Source organism: Heptranchias perlo, chromosome 9 (genome assembly GCF_035084215.1).
Source record: "Heptranchias perlo isolate sHepPer1 chromosome 9, sHepPer1.hap1, whole genome shotgun sequence".
NCBI classification, from domain to species: Eukaryota; Metazoa; Chordata; class Chondrichthyes; order Hexanchiformes; family Hexanchidae; genus Heptranchias; species Heptranchias perlo.
The window spans coordinates 84,556,506-84,571,221 of record NC_090333.1 but is presented as its reverse complement, the minus strand read 5'-3'; the positions used below and the strand labels follow the sequence as shown (position 1 = coordinate 84,571,221).

The window sequence follows — 14,716 nt, the reverse complement described above, 5'->3', positions numbered from 1 at the left end:
CAGGTGTGCAGTGTCTGAGGGCAGGTGTGCAGTGTCTGTCTGAGGGCAGGTGTGCAGTGTCTGTCTGAGGGCAGGTGTGCAGTGTCTGTCTGAGGGCAGGTGTGCAGTGTCTGTCTGAGGGCAGGTGTGCAGTGTCTGTCTGAGGGCAGGTGTGCAGTGTCTGTCTGAGGGCAGGTGTGCAGTGTCTGTCTGAGGGCAGGTGTGCAGTGTCTGTCTGAGGGCAGGTGTGCAGTGTCTGTCTGAGGGCAGGTGTGCAGTGTCTGTCTGAGGGCAGGTGTGCAGTGTCTGTCTGAGGGCAGGTGTGCAGTGTCTGTCTGAGGGCAGGTGTGCAGTGTCTGTCTGAGGGCAGGTGTGCAGTGTCTGTCTGAGGGCTGGTGTGCAGTGTCTGTCTGAGGGCAGGTGTGCAGTGTCTGTCTGAGGGCAGGTGTGCAGTGTCTGTCTGAGGGCAGGTGTGCAGTGTCTGTCTGAGGGCAGGTGTGCAGTGTCTGTCTGAGGGCAGGTGTGCAGTGTCTGTCTGAGGGCAGGTGTGCAGTGTCTGTCTGAGGGCAGGTGTGCAGTGTCTGTCTGAGGGCAGGTGTGCAGTGTCTGTCTGAGGGCAGGTGTGCAGTGTCTGTCTGAGGGCAGGTGTGCAGTGTCTGTCTGTGGGCAGGTGTGCAGTGTCTGGGCAGGTGTGCAGTGTCTGTCTGTGGGCAGGTGTGCAGTGTCTGTCTGTGGGCAGGTGTGCAGTGTCTGTCTGTGGGCAGGTGTGCAGTGTCTGTCTGTGGGCAGGTGTGCAGTGTCTGTCTGTGGGCAGGTGTGCAGTGTCTGGGCAGGTGTGCAGTGTCTGGGCAGGTGTGCAGTGTCTGGGCAGGTGTGCAGTGTCTGGGCAGGTGTGCAGTGTCTGGGCAGGTGTGCAGTGTCTGGGCAGGTGTGCAGTGTCTGGGCAGGTGTGCAGTGTCTGTCTGAGGTGTACAGTGTTTGGCTAAGGGTAAGTTAAGATTGGGCCGCGACACAAGGAATCAAACAAGTGTGTTTACGCAAACAAACAGAGATATCCCTCCAATGTTCAAATAGAACGGAGAGGTCTCCCAGGCCCTGTGTCCAGCCAAACAAAGCGACAAGCAGGTAACCCGCCAGATTCAATAGACCGATACCTTATTGCAGATACCTGTCCAGGAGTGCTTCTGGTGAGATTGGTGCTAATGGCTTTGTATTAATCTGTCCATGGAAGCCAGAGTCGTTGCTGCAATCTGCGGTCGTGTGTGGAACTGGTTCCTCCACAACAACGGCTTCCAGCTACACGTCAGGAATGGCAATTGTACTTGGAGTTGCCAACTCTGGTTGGACGTATTCCTGGAGGTTTGATCACATGCCTCCAACCGCCCCGCCATTGGTCGCCCAGCACCTCCATCCTCGCGACACACCGCCATCCTCGGACAATTGGAAAGCGAGCAGACACTTCGTTACCCAATTGGACGATTGTTGACTGTCAGTCAAACAACCTTTCTTCCAATCTCCTATGATTTTACCAGGTTTTTGCTCGCGACAGTGTCCGGGAGATCAATCTTTCATTCCTGGAGACACCAGAACAATCCTGGTCAGTTGCAGCCCTAATTCTACTCCAAACCGGAGACACGAAATCTGCAGAAAATCAGTGACCAGTCACGTCTTACAACTAGATATTGAAAATAAAGAGACTTGGGAGATACAGCCAGGGGGAAAAGGGGGTTGAGCAGTGTCGGGAGATACAGTGAATTCCCCCTATCTCTCACTACTGAGAGGCCCTGTTAAACAATTAATTTCATGCCGCAGTGTGTAGGTTTCAGGCCCTTGCACAGCTCAAATCCCCTCTCCCCCGACTGTATCTCCCTGACATTGCCCGTTCCCCCTCTCCCCCTGACTCGATCTCCCTGATATTGTCCATTCCTCCTTCTCCCGCTGACTCTATCTCCCTGACACTGTCCGTTCCTCCTTCTCCCGCTGACTCTATCTCCCTGATATTGTCCATTCCTCCCTCTCCCCCTGACTCTATCTCCCTGATATTGTCCATTCCTCCTTCTCCCGCTGACTCTATCTCCCTGATATTGTCCATTCCTCCTTCTCCCGCTGACTCTATCTCCCTGACACTGTCCGTTCCTCCTTCTCCCCCTGACTCTATCTCCCTGACACTGTCCGTTCCTCCTTCTCCCGCTGACTCTATCTCCCTGACATTGCCCGTTCCCCCTTCTCCCGCTGACTCTATCTCCCTGACACTGTCCGTTCCTCCTTCTCCCCCTGACTCTATCTCCCTGACACTGTCCATTCCTCCCTCTCCCCCTGACTCTATCTCCCTGATATTGTCCATTCCTCCTTCTCCCCCTGACTATCTCCCTGACACTGTCCGTTCCTCCTTCTCCCCCTGACTCTATCTCCCTGACACTGTCCGTTCCTCCTTCTCCCCCTGACTCTATCTCCCTGACACTGTCCGTTCCTCCTTCTCCCCCTGACTCTATCTCCCTGACACTGTCCGTTCCTCCTTCTCCCGCTGACTCTATCTCCCTGACACTGTCCATTCCTCCCTCTCCCCCTGACTCTATCTCCCTGACACTGTCCGTTCCTCCTTCTCCCCCTGACTCTATCTCCCTGACACTGTCCATTCCTCCCTCTCCCCCTGACTCTATCTCCCTGACACTGTCCGTTCCCCCTTCTCCCGCTGACTCTATCTCCCTGACACTGTCCGTTCCTCCTTCTCCCGCTGACTCTATCTCCCTGACACTGTCCATTCCTCCCTCTCCCCCTGACTCTATCTCCCTGACACTGTCCATTCCTCCCTCTCCCCCTGACTATCTCCCTGATATTGTCCATTCCTCCCTCTCCCCCTGACTATCTCCCTGACACTGTCCGTTCCCCCTCTCCCCCTGACTCTATCTCCCTGACACTGTCCTTCCTCCTTCTCCCTCTGACTCTATCTCCCTGACACTGTCCATTCCTCCTTCTCCCCCTGACTCTATCTCCCTGACACTGTCCTTCCTCCTTCTCCCTCTGACTCTATCTCCCTGACACTGTCCTTCCTCCTTCTCCCGCTGACTCTATCTCCCTGACACTGTCCGTTCCCCCTCTCCCCCTGACTCTATCTCCCTGACACTGTCCATTCCTCCTTCTCCCCCTGACTCTATCTCCCTGACACTGTCCATTCCTCCTTCTCCCTCTGACTCTATCTCCCTGACACTGTCCATTCCTCCTTCTCCCCCTGACTCTACATCCCTGACATTGTCCATTCCCTCTCTCCCCCGACTCTATCTACCAGAAACTGCCCGTTCCCCCTCTCCCACTGACACGGTCCGTTCCCTCTCTCCCCCAGACACGGTCCGTTCCCCCTCTCCCCCGACTCTATCTCCCTGGCACTGCCCGTTCCCCCTCTCCCCCGACTCTATCTCCCTGGCACTGGCTGGTGCCAGTTCTTGGCCTGTCTCATCGGGCAGGTCAAACCAATCGGAACAGCTGCTGACATGTTGAGCTTTTGACCTGTTGCACTTCCCCCGTTTGACCTCTCGATGACCTCTCTCCCCTCCAGGTTTCGCATGCGGAACAAGCGGTTAGCAGCTGGTCGGCCCCTCAGCCAGTCCCTCACCCAGCTCAGCCAGGTCGGAGGGGTGATGTCGGTCACGTCCAACAGCTTATCGGACGAGGGCTCCTTGGAGGTTGGCACGAAGCCCGTGTCCATTCAGAATGGCATGGTGGCAGCGAGCAACAGCATCGCACAGCTGATTTCCCGCGGGACCGACGGTGCCTACGACATGGCCATGAAGCCGGGCAAGATGGGCGACATGAGCTTGAGTGCGCCTGGGTCGGTATCGGGATCACCGCCTGACTCGTAAGGAATCTCTTTATCTTCACTGTAAGGCGCTCTTAACACAGGGCTGATAAACGCACAAAGTCCATCACCTGCAGTCATGGGTGGGGGGCTGGGATTCTCACCGGGGTGAGGGGGGGGGTCACTCCAGGGGCCACTCGTGCTGCTCACGACCAATTCCTCCATCCCAGAGACCCCCGTCCCCCGGGGCTCAGATGGCAGTGAGCCGGGACTCCGGCAAAGATCCCTCACACTGCACGTTCAAAAATTGATAAAGGAAGACTTGCATTTCTACAACACCTTTCACAACCTCAGGACGTCCCAAAGCACTATACAGCCAATTAAGTACTTTTCAAAGTGTAGACACTGCTGTAATGTGGGAAACGTGACAGCCAATTTGCGCACAGCAAGATCCCACAAACAGCAATGAGACAAATGATCAGATAATCTGTTTTAGTGGTATTGGTTGAGGGATAAGTATCGACCAGGACACCGGGGAGAACTCCCCTGCTCTTCTTCGAAATGGTGCCCGTGGGATCTTTTACATCCACCTGAGAGGGCAGACGGGGCCTCGGTTTAACGTCTCACCCGAAAGTCGGCACCTCCGACACTGCAGCACTCCCTCAGTACTGGACACTGGGAGTGTCAGCCTGGATTATGGGCTCAAGTCTCTGGAGTGGGACTTGAACCCACGACCTTCTGACCCAGAGGTGAGAGTGATGCCCACTGAGCCATGGCTGGCATTGATCAAATGGAAGAATAGCGAGCAATGCGACGGTGGGGGTGGGTGGGATTACTGGGAGTGACAGCGAGCGCGAGTAACCGCCGGGGCTGGGCCCGAACATGCACGTTTGCAACAGAGCAGGAACGTAAGCATAAGTGGATGGCAGGCGTTTGCGGGGAGCAGGCGGGCCCGGTTACCGATTTGGGGGCGCGCTATTGTGGGGCTGGGGGGCACCAGTATTTGCTCGGATGCCGATACGAACATAAACAGTTTGCGCGCCGGGGGTGAAGCGTTTCCTGGCGGGGTGGGCGTGAGTGTAAGTGGGTTTCGGTGCAAAACGGTACATTGATGCTCCTTGGGGTAGAGGAGGACGAGAGAGAGAGAGAGAGTGTTGTGGGACAGGTTACCGGGAACGTTGGACTGCAGTTTCAGTGGGAGACGTGCTTTCTACCAGGTTCCTTAACCCAAGTCCCTGGCCCACTTTCTGTTTGTGTTTCTTTTGGTTTTATGATGCTCACCCCTGCTCCCTGCTTTCCACAAGTGATCCAAGTCGGGGAGCTGCTGTCCAAACATTCCTCCCCATTGGTTACCTTCCACCTGCAGTGGGTAAGTCACACGGCCGAGGCGGTCAGAGAGGGGCTTGTCCCTTTAAGAAGCAGATCCGTCTCCATCCTCTGTCCTATTCCCAGCAGGCCACCTTCATTCATTTGTTTCCTGCCATCGGAAACAGTCGTGTTCGATGCCCAACCCCCGAGTGAAATCTGTGCAAAGATAGTCACATCCAAACGGGCTGTGTTTTGTAAAGTTCATAGCATTATCTCCGAAACCTAGAATCACCCAGAGTCCAGAGCACGCAAACAGGCCATTCGATCCACCAGGTCTATGCCAGTGTTTATAATCCACGAGTCTCGTCCCACTCTAATTATCTCTCCCCCCCCCCCACCCACCACCTCTATCCCTCTTTTCTTCTTCCTCATGTCTGCATCAAGTCTTCCCTTAAATGTGTTGATTCTATCAGCTTCAACCTCTCCATGTGGCAGCGAGTTCCATATTCTCACCACTCTCTGAGTAAAGAAATTCCTCCTAAAATCTTTCTGACTCCCAAGAGTTGTAGAGACAGAGCCGGTCCCTACACTTTGATCCCTGCAGCTGTCTTTTTTTTAAGAGGGGAATGTGAAAGAAACATAACCAAGAGACTCAGCAGCATTTCACGAGCTCAGGTGGCTGAATTGAGTTTTGTGTGAATCAAGCACGGAACCAAAGACACAGTTACATTGGAAAAGGAGGAGGCCATTCAGCCCCTCGAGCCTGTTCTGTCATTCAATTAGATAATGGCTGATCTGTATCTTAACTCCACCTACCTGCCTTGATTCCATAACCCTTAATACCCTTACCCAACAAAAATCTATCAATCTCAGTTTTAAAATATTCAGTTGACCCCCAGCCTCACCAGCTTTTAGGGGGAGAGAGTTCCAGATTTCCACTCCCCTTTGTGTGAAGAAATGCTTCCTGACATCACCCCTGAACGGCCTAGCTCTAATTTTAATATTATTCCCCCTTGTTCTGGACTCTCCCACCAGAGGAAATAGTTTCTCTCTGTCTACCCTATCAAATCCTTTAATCAACTTAAACACCTCAATTAGATCACCCCTTAATCTGCTATACTTCAGGGAATACAAGCCTAGTGAATGCAACCTGTCCTCATAATTTAACCCTTTTAGCCCCGGTATCATTCTGGTGAATCTGCGCTGCACCCCCTCCAAGGCCAATATATCCTTCCTGAGGTGCAGTGCCCAGACCTGAACCCGGTACTCCGGATGGGGGAAGGTCAATGATCGGGGCTGGGGGCAGAGAGAGGCCGCGACCGGGAGGGGGAGAGAGAGGCCGCGACCGGGAGGGGGAGAGAGAGGCCGCGACCGGGAGGGGGAGAGAGAGGCCGCGACCGGGAGGGGGAGAGAGAGACCGCGACCGGGAGGGAGAGATCCCACGGCCACTATTTTGAAGAAGAGCAGGGGAGTTCTCCCCGGTGTCCTGGCCAATATTTATCCCTCAACCAACACCACTAAAACAGATTATCTGGTCACTATCACATTGCTGTTTGTGGGATCCAGCTGTGCACAAATTGGCTGCCGCGTTTCCTACGTTATAACAGTGACTATACCTCAAAAGTGCTTTGGGACGTCCTGAGGTCATGAAAGGCGCTGTAGAAATGTAATTCTGTCTTTTGTCCGAAACCCTAAGCCCCCCAGTCCCCCAAGATTTAGCCTTTTTCAAGGACCCAGAACATGCTCCCAACCCCAACTCCTAATGTCAAAGCCAACCCACAACACACAGATAAACGGCACCCGCTGAGCAACAGCCTCAGTGTACGGAGCCATCATTTGATGGGGATCAGCACCAAGCTCACTACCGTAACTCCAGCCAGGGTTAAATAAAAAACCATCAGAAAAAGATATTGGCAAGAAGTAATAGAAAGCGTGAGCCAAATCGAAGTGGCAGGTCCCAGTGCAACAGAAACTCTAGTAATAAATAAGAATGTGAACATAAGAAGAGACAATCACCCTCCTGCCCCTAACCACCACCCCCCGACTCTAAGCCGCGCTGCAGTGTCGATTGTCATGGTGACCTCGCCTCGGATACGGGTCAGGAGTCGCTCCGTTCTATTAACGTCCAGGGTCTATGGGGGTGGGGGTGAACGGTGCGGCAGGGTCTGTGGGGGTGGGGGGTGAACGGTGCGGCAGGGTCTGTGGGGGTGGGGGTGAACGGTGCGGCAGGGTCTGTGGGGGTGGGGGAGATCGGTGCGGCAGGGTCTGTGGGAATCGGGGGTGAACGGTGCGGCAGGGTCTGTGGGGGTGGGGGAGATCGGTGCGGCAGGGTCTGTGGGGGTGGGGGAGATCGGTGCGGCAGGGTCTGTGGGGGTAGGGGGAGATCGGTGCGGCAGGGTCTGTGGGGGTAGGGGGAGATCGGTGCGGCAGGGTCTGTGGGGGTGGGGGAGATCGGTGCGGCAGGGTCTGTGGGGGTAGGGGGAGATCGGTGCGGCAGGGTCTGTGGGGGTAGGGGGAGATCGGTGCGGCAGGGTCTGTGGGGGTAGGGGGAGATCGGTGCGGCAGGGTCTGTGGGGGTAGGGGGAGATCGGTGCGGCAGGGTCTGTGGGAATCGGGGGTGAACGGTGCGGCAGGGTCTGTGGGAATCGGGGGTGAACGGTGCGGCAGGGTCTGTGGGGGTGGGGGAGATCGGTGCGGCAGGGTCTGTGGGGGTAGGGGGAGATCGGTGCGGCAGGGTCTGTGGGGGTAGGGGGAGATCGGTGCGGCAGGGTCTGTGGCGGTGGGGGAGATCGGTGCGGCAGGGTCTGTGGGGGTAGGGGGAGATCGGTGCGGCAGGGTCTGTGGGGGTAGGGGGAGATCGGTGCGGCAGGGTCTGTGGGGGTGGGGGAGATCGGTGCGGCAGGGTCTGTGGGGGTAGGGGGAGATCGGTGCGGCAGGGTCTGTGGGGGTAGGGGGTGATCGGTGCGGCAGGGTCTGGGGGTAGGGGGAGATCGGTGCGGCAGGGTCTGTGGGGGTAGGGGGTGATCGGTGCGGCAGGGTCTGGGGGTAGGGGGAGATCGGTGCGGCAGGATCTGAAGTTTGTTGGGGTGCAGTTTCATGGTCACCTGCGTCCTTCCAGTGCCCACACCCCCCGCGTGAGCCCCGCCCACGTTGGCGGGCTATTGGACTGTGGGGGACCTCACCACCACCCTCGATCCTCTCCCCACACACGGAGTTTCCAGCTGAATGTCATTGACTAGTGAGCAGGGGCCCAGGCTGATTCTTCCCCCACCTACCTGCCCCAGTTGAAATCAGCTAATGGGGCATATGATGGAACCTGGGCCCTTCCTGGTCTGTGCAATGCAGTGCTATGCTGGGCGGTGTACGACAAACGTTCCTCAGCCTCCTGGTCTGTCACCGGCTGTCAAGAGGGAGCTGAGACCCGCTGGCCTCATTGCAGTCTGCTGTTGAGCTGCAGACGCTGGTCAAAAGGATTAACATGGCCATTGAAGGGGTGGGGGCCATTCTGTGATCTGGGAAGCGTAGGGCATCTGAATTCTGACCGAGACGTCTCTGTAAAGAACAGCCTCATTTTTGTTGGGTAAGGTATACGGAGCTGAAGCGGGTGGATGGGGTTGAGGTACAGACCAGCCATGATCTGATTGAATGGTGCAGCGGGCTCGAGGGGCTGAATGCCCTCCTCCTGTTCCTACGTGCCCCTGTCTGGAATGTCAATGTGGATCTCTCAGCGTTGCCTCGCACTAACGATTCTCTCCCCCCCCCCCCCCCCCCCCCCCCTCATTCAGCAGGATGGAAATGCCACAGAAGAGCTCCCTCGGGGCCTTGCCCATCAACGTCCACTCTGTGCAGTCGCGGATCAGTGCCGAGCTGCCGCCCATGCCAATCTCCAAGCAGATTCAGATGGTGCCGCGGGGATCGCAGATGTACCCCCCCGCCCAGCAGCCAGATGTGTACTACCAGGACCCGCGGGGTTCCGCCGCTTCCTACGAGTCGGCACAGTATCAGTCGAGTAAGTAACCTCTCCTGTCAAAACCGAGTTAACTCCGTGTGTTACAGATCAGGGGGAGGTGGGGGGAAGGAGAGCTCGCTGAAACCAACAGCGCAGTGTGCGGCAGGAGGAGGCAAAGCTCACCAGGTCTCGGGGTGTGCGGCCAGAGGGATAGAGCCCAAATCCCACGGTAATGAGCCCCTGTAAGACGGCTCTGGAGTTCTGGTCACCGTATTACAGCAAGGGTCTCCACGGAGGACGAGCAAACCGGGGTCCAAGGAGCCTGGGATTGCTTACTCTGGAGAAGGGAAGGTTCAGGGGAACGATTAGTCACGGTTTCGGGATTCTTGAGGAAATGGAAACATCGATCCCGGATAACATGATCGAGATTACCACAAGCTCCAGAAGCAGCGGGTTCAAGATGCACCGAAAGATGTAACTACTGGGCATGTGGAACAGACTGCCCGGGTGGGTGGTAGCGGCAGATGATTGGATTGATATTTAGGGAATGGGCAATGGAGGGGCATTAGTTTTTGGGACGTGCAGTGCGGACTGTAGAGCTGCCTTCTGCTGATGACCTTTAAGAACCATTGTTACTCTCTTGCGCTGTGCACTGTGACCAGGCGGTGGCACTGCGGTTAGTCATTAAACACCGAGCGTGTTGGGGACACACAGCTGGTCTGACAGCGGCTAAAAGAGAAAGGACAGACTGGTGTTCCATCAGAACTCGCCGCAGGATGGCCTCTCCCCACAGACCTGCTGTGTACTTACAGCGTTCTCTGTCTTCACTGCCAGTGAGGTATATCTGGTGATTAATGTTCAAACAGATTGAGACAGATCACAGATCCATTTAAACCTCCGAATCCTTGTTTATTTTTGAGACACTTCAGAAACGACTATGGATTCTAAACCACACTCAGTGGGTTCATTCCCATCTATTATCGGAAGGGCTGCACGTTTCTCATGGGCTGCACAGGCTCCCTGAAATTGGGAGGGCTCTAGAAAAACCAGCCTGCCAAAACATCTCCATGGAACCAGCAGAAGCTCACCGACAAAATCAGGGAAGGGACAAATCAGAAAGAAGGTCCAAGGTGTCAGCCATGGCTCAGTGGGTAGCGCTCTCGCCTCTGACTCAGGAGGTCGTGGGTTCAAGCCCCACTCCAGAGACTTCAGCACAAAACCTAGGCTAACACTTCAGGCAGTACTGAGGGAGTGCTGCACTGTGGAAGGTACCATCTTTCAGATAAGACATTAAACTGAGGCCCTGCCTGCCTTCTCAGGTGGATACAAGTATCTGTTATTCTATATATGAACCCCTGGATTAGATTCCAGCCTGTAACTCACTCCCGGGTATCTGTTATTCTATATACGAACCCCCTGAACTCCTCGATTAGATTCCAGCCTGTAACTCACTCCCGGGTATCTGTTACTCTATATATAAACCCCCCGAACCCCTCGATTAGATTCCAGCCTGTAACTCACTCCCGGGTATCTGTTACTCTATATATAAACCACCCGAACCCCTCAATTAGATTCCAGTCTGTAACTCACTCCCGGGTATCTGTTATTCTATATATAAACCCCCTGAACCCCTCGATTAGATCCCAGTCTGTAACTCACTCCCGGGTATCTGTTATTCTATATATAAACCCCCCGAACCCCTCGATTAGATCCCAGTCTGTAACTCACTCCCAGGTATCTGTTACTCTATATATAAACCCCCCGAACCCCTCGATTAGATCCCAGTCTGTAACTCACTCCCAGGTATCTGTTACTCTATATATAAACCCCCTGAACCCCTCGATTGGATTCCAGTCTGTAACTCACTCCCGGGTATCTGTTATTCTATATATAAACCCCCTGAACCCCTCGATTAGATTCCAGCCTGTAACTCACTCCTATTTTTGACAGTCTCCACATGTGTGTTCCACACTATTGCCAGGCTGTATGTCTTACTGATATCTCCTTCTGTTTTCTCAGATCTCTACTACCTGCCACACTACAGACGGGCGAGCAATGTGCCGGAACCTCCCATGCCCCCTTCCGCTCTCCCATACCAGGACCATTACCCAACCTACATTCCGGAGAGGATGGGAAGCTCTCAGTACTCCGCCCCTCCGCAGTACCCGCTGGCGCCGTCAGTGTCGGGAATGTACCCGCAACACTACGACGGGCGCCGCGTGTACCACCCTCCACAGTCCTACCCGAGGGAGGACATGCGAAACAGCCCCATACCAGTCGACGTGCCATCTCCAGTCACCAACTACATCACAGAGCCCAGGGAACGCTATGCTCCTGAAAACTACTACACTGTGAGCCCTCACCCCAGCCAGATCAGGCCCCCCTACAGGGTAAGTCTCCACACTGCTGGAAGGCGGTCCGGCCGAGGTTTGAGTCAGTCACCACTTGTTTCTGTGTTCTGTGTGATCTCAACAGGGTTTCTGCTGGTGTCGGTCTGTTCTGCACAGCCAGCTACCCCCCCAGGTGAGTCTCATGCTCATGAGGCCTGTTTCCTCGTCACAAAGATACCTGCAGCCGATCACTGCCCGACACACGAGAGAAGATGCCAGGGGTGATTTTCACCGTTACCACTTGGGCAGCGAGCTAGTCGAGCTGATCGCCCACCTGCTACAGATCCCGCCCCATTCTCATTTCTGCTGATATCTGCCCAAGCAGTGGGAGGTGAAAATTTCCCCCGTTCTGACGTCGCGGTAATAGATTTAGAGGCAGACCTGGGGTACAGGCTTATCCAGTGGTTTAACGCAGGATTGGCAATGAATGAAATGCTATGGCCGTTTGTGATTTGTACGTTAAAATTTATTACAACTGAGTCGTGTTCCAGGCTTCCAGGTGTCCCTGTGTCCTATTCCCGAGCAATCCAGGAACCTCATTCCATCCAGGTGTTCTTGTATCCTATTCAGGAATCTCATTCCATCCAGGTGTTCCTGTGTCCTGTTCAGGAATAGTCCAGGAATCGCATTCCATCCAGGCGTTCCTGTATCCTATTCAGGAATCTCATTCCATCCAGGCGTTCCTGTGTCCTATTCAGGAATAATCCAGGAATCGTATTCCATCCAGGTGTTCCTGTGTCCTGTTCAGGAATAATCCAGGAATCGTATTCCATCCAGGTGTTCCTGTGTCCTGTTCAGGAATAATCCAGGAATCGTATTCCATCCAGGTGTTCCTGTGTCCTGTTCAGGAATAATCCAGGAATCGTATTCCATCCAGGTGTTCCTGTGTCCTGTTCAGGAATAATCCAGGAATCGTATTCCATCCAGGTGTTCCTGTGTCCTTTTCCGGAATAGTCCTGGATTTCATAAAGCCTTTACAAGTAATAGAATGGTTATAGGAAGGGTAGGGCTGATTGGAGGCAAAAGGAATCTCAGGGAGGTGAAGGAATGGAGGAGACATTAAATGAGGACTTTATCCCGGTTTTCAGAGAAGGGTGTGTAGTGGGAGTGGAAGGGTACAAGAGGAGGAGGTGAAGCAATTCGATAGGATAACTTTAGATAAGGAAGCAGTGCTTAAAAAAAGAATGGTGCCCAAGTGGAAAAGTTACTGAGCCCTGATGGCTGCATCCTGGGATGATGAGAGAGCCTCTGAACGCAGTCTTTCAAACATCCCTTCATCCCTGGAGGGTTGTATCACGTCTGCTCAAGAGGGGGGAAACCAGGGAACTGCAGAACAGTCAGCCTAATGTCGGTAGTGGGTAAACGTCTGGAGCGTAAAATTAATGCTCACCTAGAAAGGCATGTTATTGCAGGCAGGGAATTGTAACAAGCAAGTCGTGTCTGACATATTTAATGGAGTGCATTAGTAAAGTGCAGCGGATGTTCTGGATCTTGATTTTTGAAAGCTCGCATCGAAGGCTTGTTAATAAAACACACTGTATTAAAGGGAATGTGGCAGCACGGGCTGGGACAGAAAACAGAGAGTATTGGTCAGTGGGTGGTTTCAGACTGGAGGGAAGTAAACGGTGGTGTCTCCAGGGGTCAGTGTTGGGGCCATAAAACAGGGAGCGGGGTTAACAGTGAAGAGGACGGTAAGTGACTTCAGGAGGACACAGACAGGTTAGTAGATGGGCAGATTGACATTGGGTGAAAGTTAATGAGGAGGAATGAGAGGTCGATACATTATGGGAGGACGAATAAGGAAAGGTCATATACACTAAATAGTAAAACTTTAAAAGGAGTGGAAGAGCAGACAGATTTAGGGATTCAGATATGTTAATCTTCAAAAGTGGGGAGATAAGTTGAGTAACACATGGAGTGCTAGTTTTTTGTAGATAAGGACATAGTGGACCTACTTTAGGTAGGCACTAACGATACCAGAGATGAAAGGCTTTACTTGTAAAGGGTAGACTGGAGAAACTGGGGCTCCGTTCACAACAGACAAGCAGGTTAAGAGGAGATGTGATAGAGGTGTTCAAAACTATGAGAGGTTTTGGTACGGTCGATCGGGATAAACTACTTGCACTGGTCAGGGAGTCAGTAACTAGAAGGCATAAATTTAAGATCATCACCAAAAGAACAAAGGGAGAGGCTAGGAGAATTTATTTTTAAGCAGAAGGTTGTTAGGATGTGGACTATCCGATCAGAAACAGTGATGGGAGCAGAATCCATAGTGGCTTTTAAGAGGGATGGGGATAAATATTTGAAGAAGAAAATTTTAAAAGGCTGTGGGAAAGGGCATGGGAATGGGACCAAGTGGACTAAGGGAATAGCTGTTTCAGAGAGCCAGCACAGGTGTGATGGGCCGAATACTCTCCTGCTGTGCTGTACAGTCGCGTGATTCTATGGCTGTTGGGTATTTTACTTGCATTTGGGTTTGCAGTTTTCAGCCCTCCTCCCCTGAAGGTGCTGAATCATACTGAGGTACAAGCTGGACAGGTGCCAGTTTCTTCACCATCTCAGCCAGGCGACCAGTCTCCCCCTGTCAGCACAGACAGTGGGTGTTGGCATGGAGGCTGAAACCGGGCCCATCTTCACCTGACTTCCACACACCTGCACCCTCCAGTGTTAGTCCCTGGGCAGTGTTCAGGAACTGGAACTGGGTAGTGCCCCTACCCCAGGCATGAGCAAGATCAGCTACGTCAGCACTGACTTCCTGGTCTGTATTGGTTAATGCTGCACCAGGCAGTGCCTTCACCCTCTAGGGGTTGGTGGTTGTTTTTATCCGTAGAATTCTATGGATACAGCACAGAAACAGGCCATTCGGCCCAACTGATCTGTGCCGGTGTTTATGCTCCACACGAGCCTCCTCCCTCCCCTCTTCATCTCACCCTATCAGCATATCCTTCTATTCCTTTCTCCCTCGTGTGTTTATCCATAAGAACATAAGAACATAAGAAATTGGAGCAGGAGTAGGCCAATCGGCCCCTCGAGCCTGCTCCGCCATTCAATAAGATCATGGCTGATCTGATCCCAACCACAAATCTAAAGAACACAAGAAGTCGGAGCAGGACCCGGCCACATAGCCCCTGGGCCCTCTCCGCCACCCACAGGGCATTGACCGATCCGAACTCAGCTTCATGTCCAATTTCCTGCCCGCTCCCCATAACCCCTAATTCCCTTTACTTCTAGGAAACTGTCTATTTCTGTTTTAAATCTATCTAATGATGTAGCTTCCACAGCTTCCTGGGGCAGCAA

At 53.6% G+C, this 14,716-nt stretch overlaps 1 protein-coding gene across 1 annotated transcript in view; it reads left to right on the top strand.

Moving 5' to 3' along the window:
- LOC137324934 (roquin-1-like) overlaps window positions 1–14,716 on the top strand; it is a 204,113-nt gene that overhangs the window by 149,787 nt on the left and 39,610 nt on the right. The window contains exons 11-13 of the mRNA XM_067989624.1: window positions 3,533–3,832; window positions 8,869–9,089; window positions 11,049–11,419. Coding sequence (XP_067845725.1) covers window positions 3,533–3,832; window positions 8,869–9,089; window positions 11,049–11,419 — 892 coding nt within the window. The remainder of the gene's footprint in view (window positions 1–3,532; window positions 3,833–8,868; window positions 9,090–11,048; window positions 11,420–14,716) is intronic.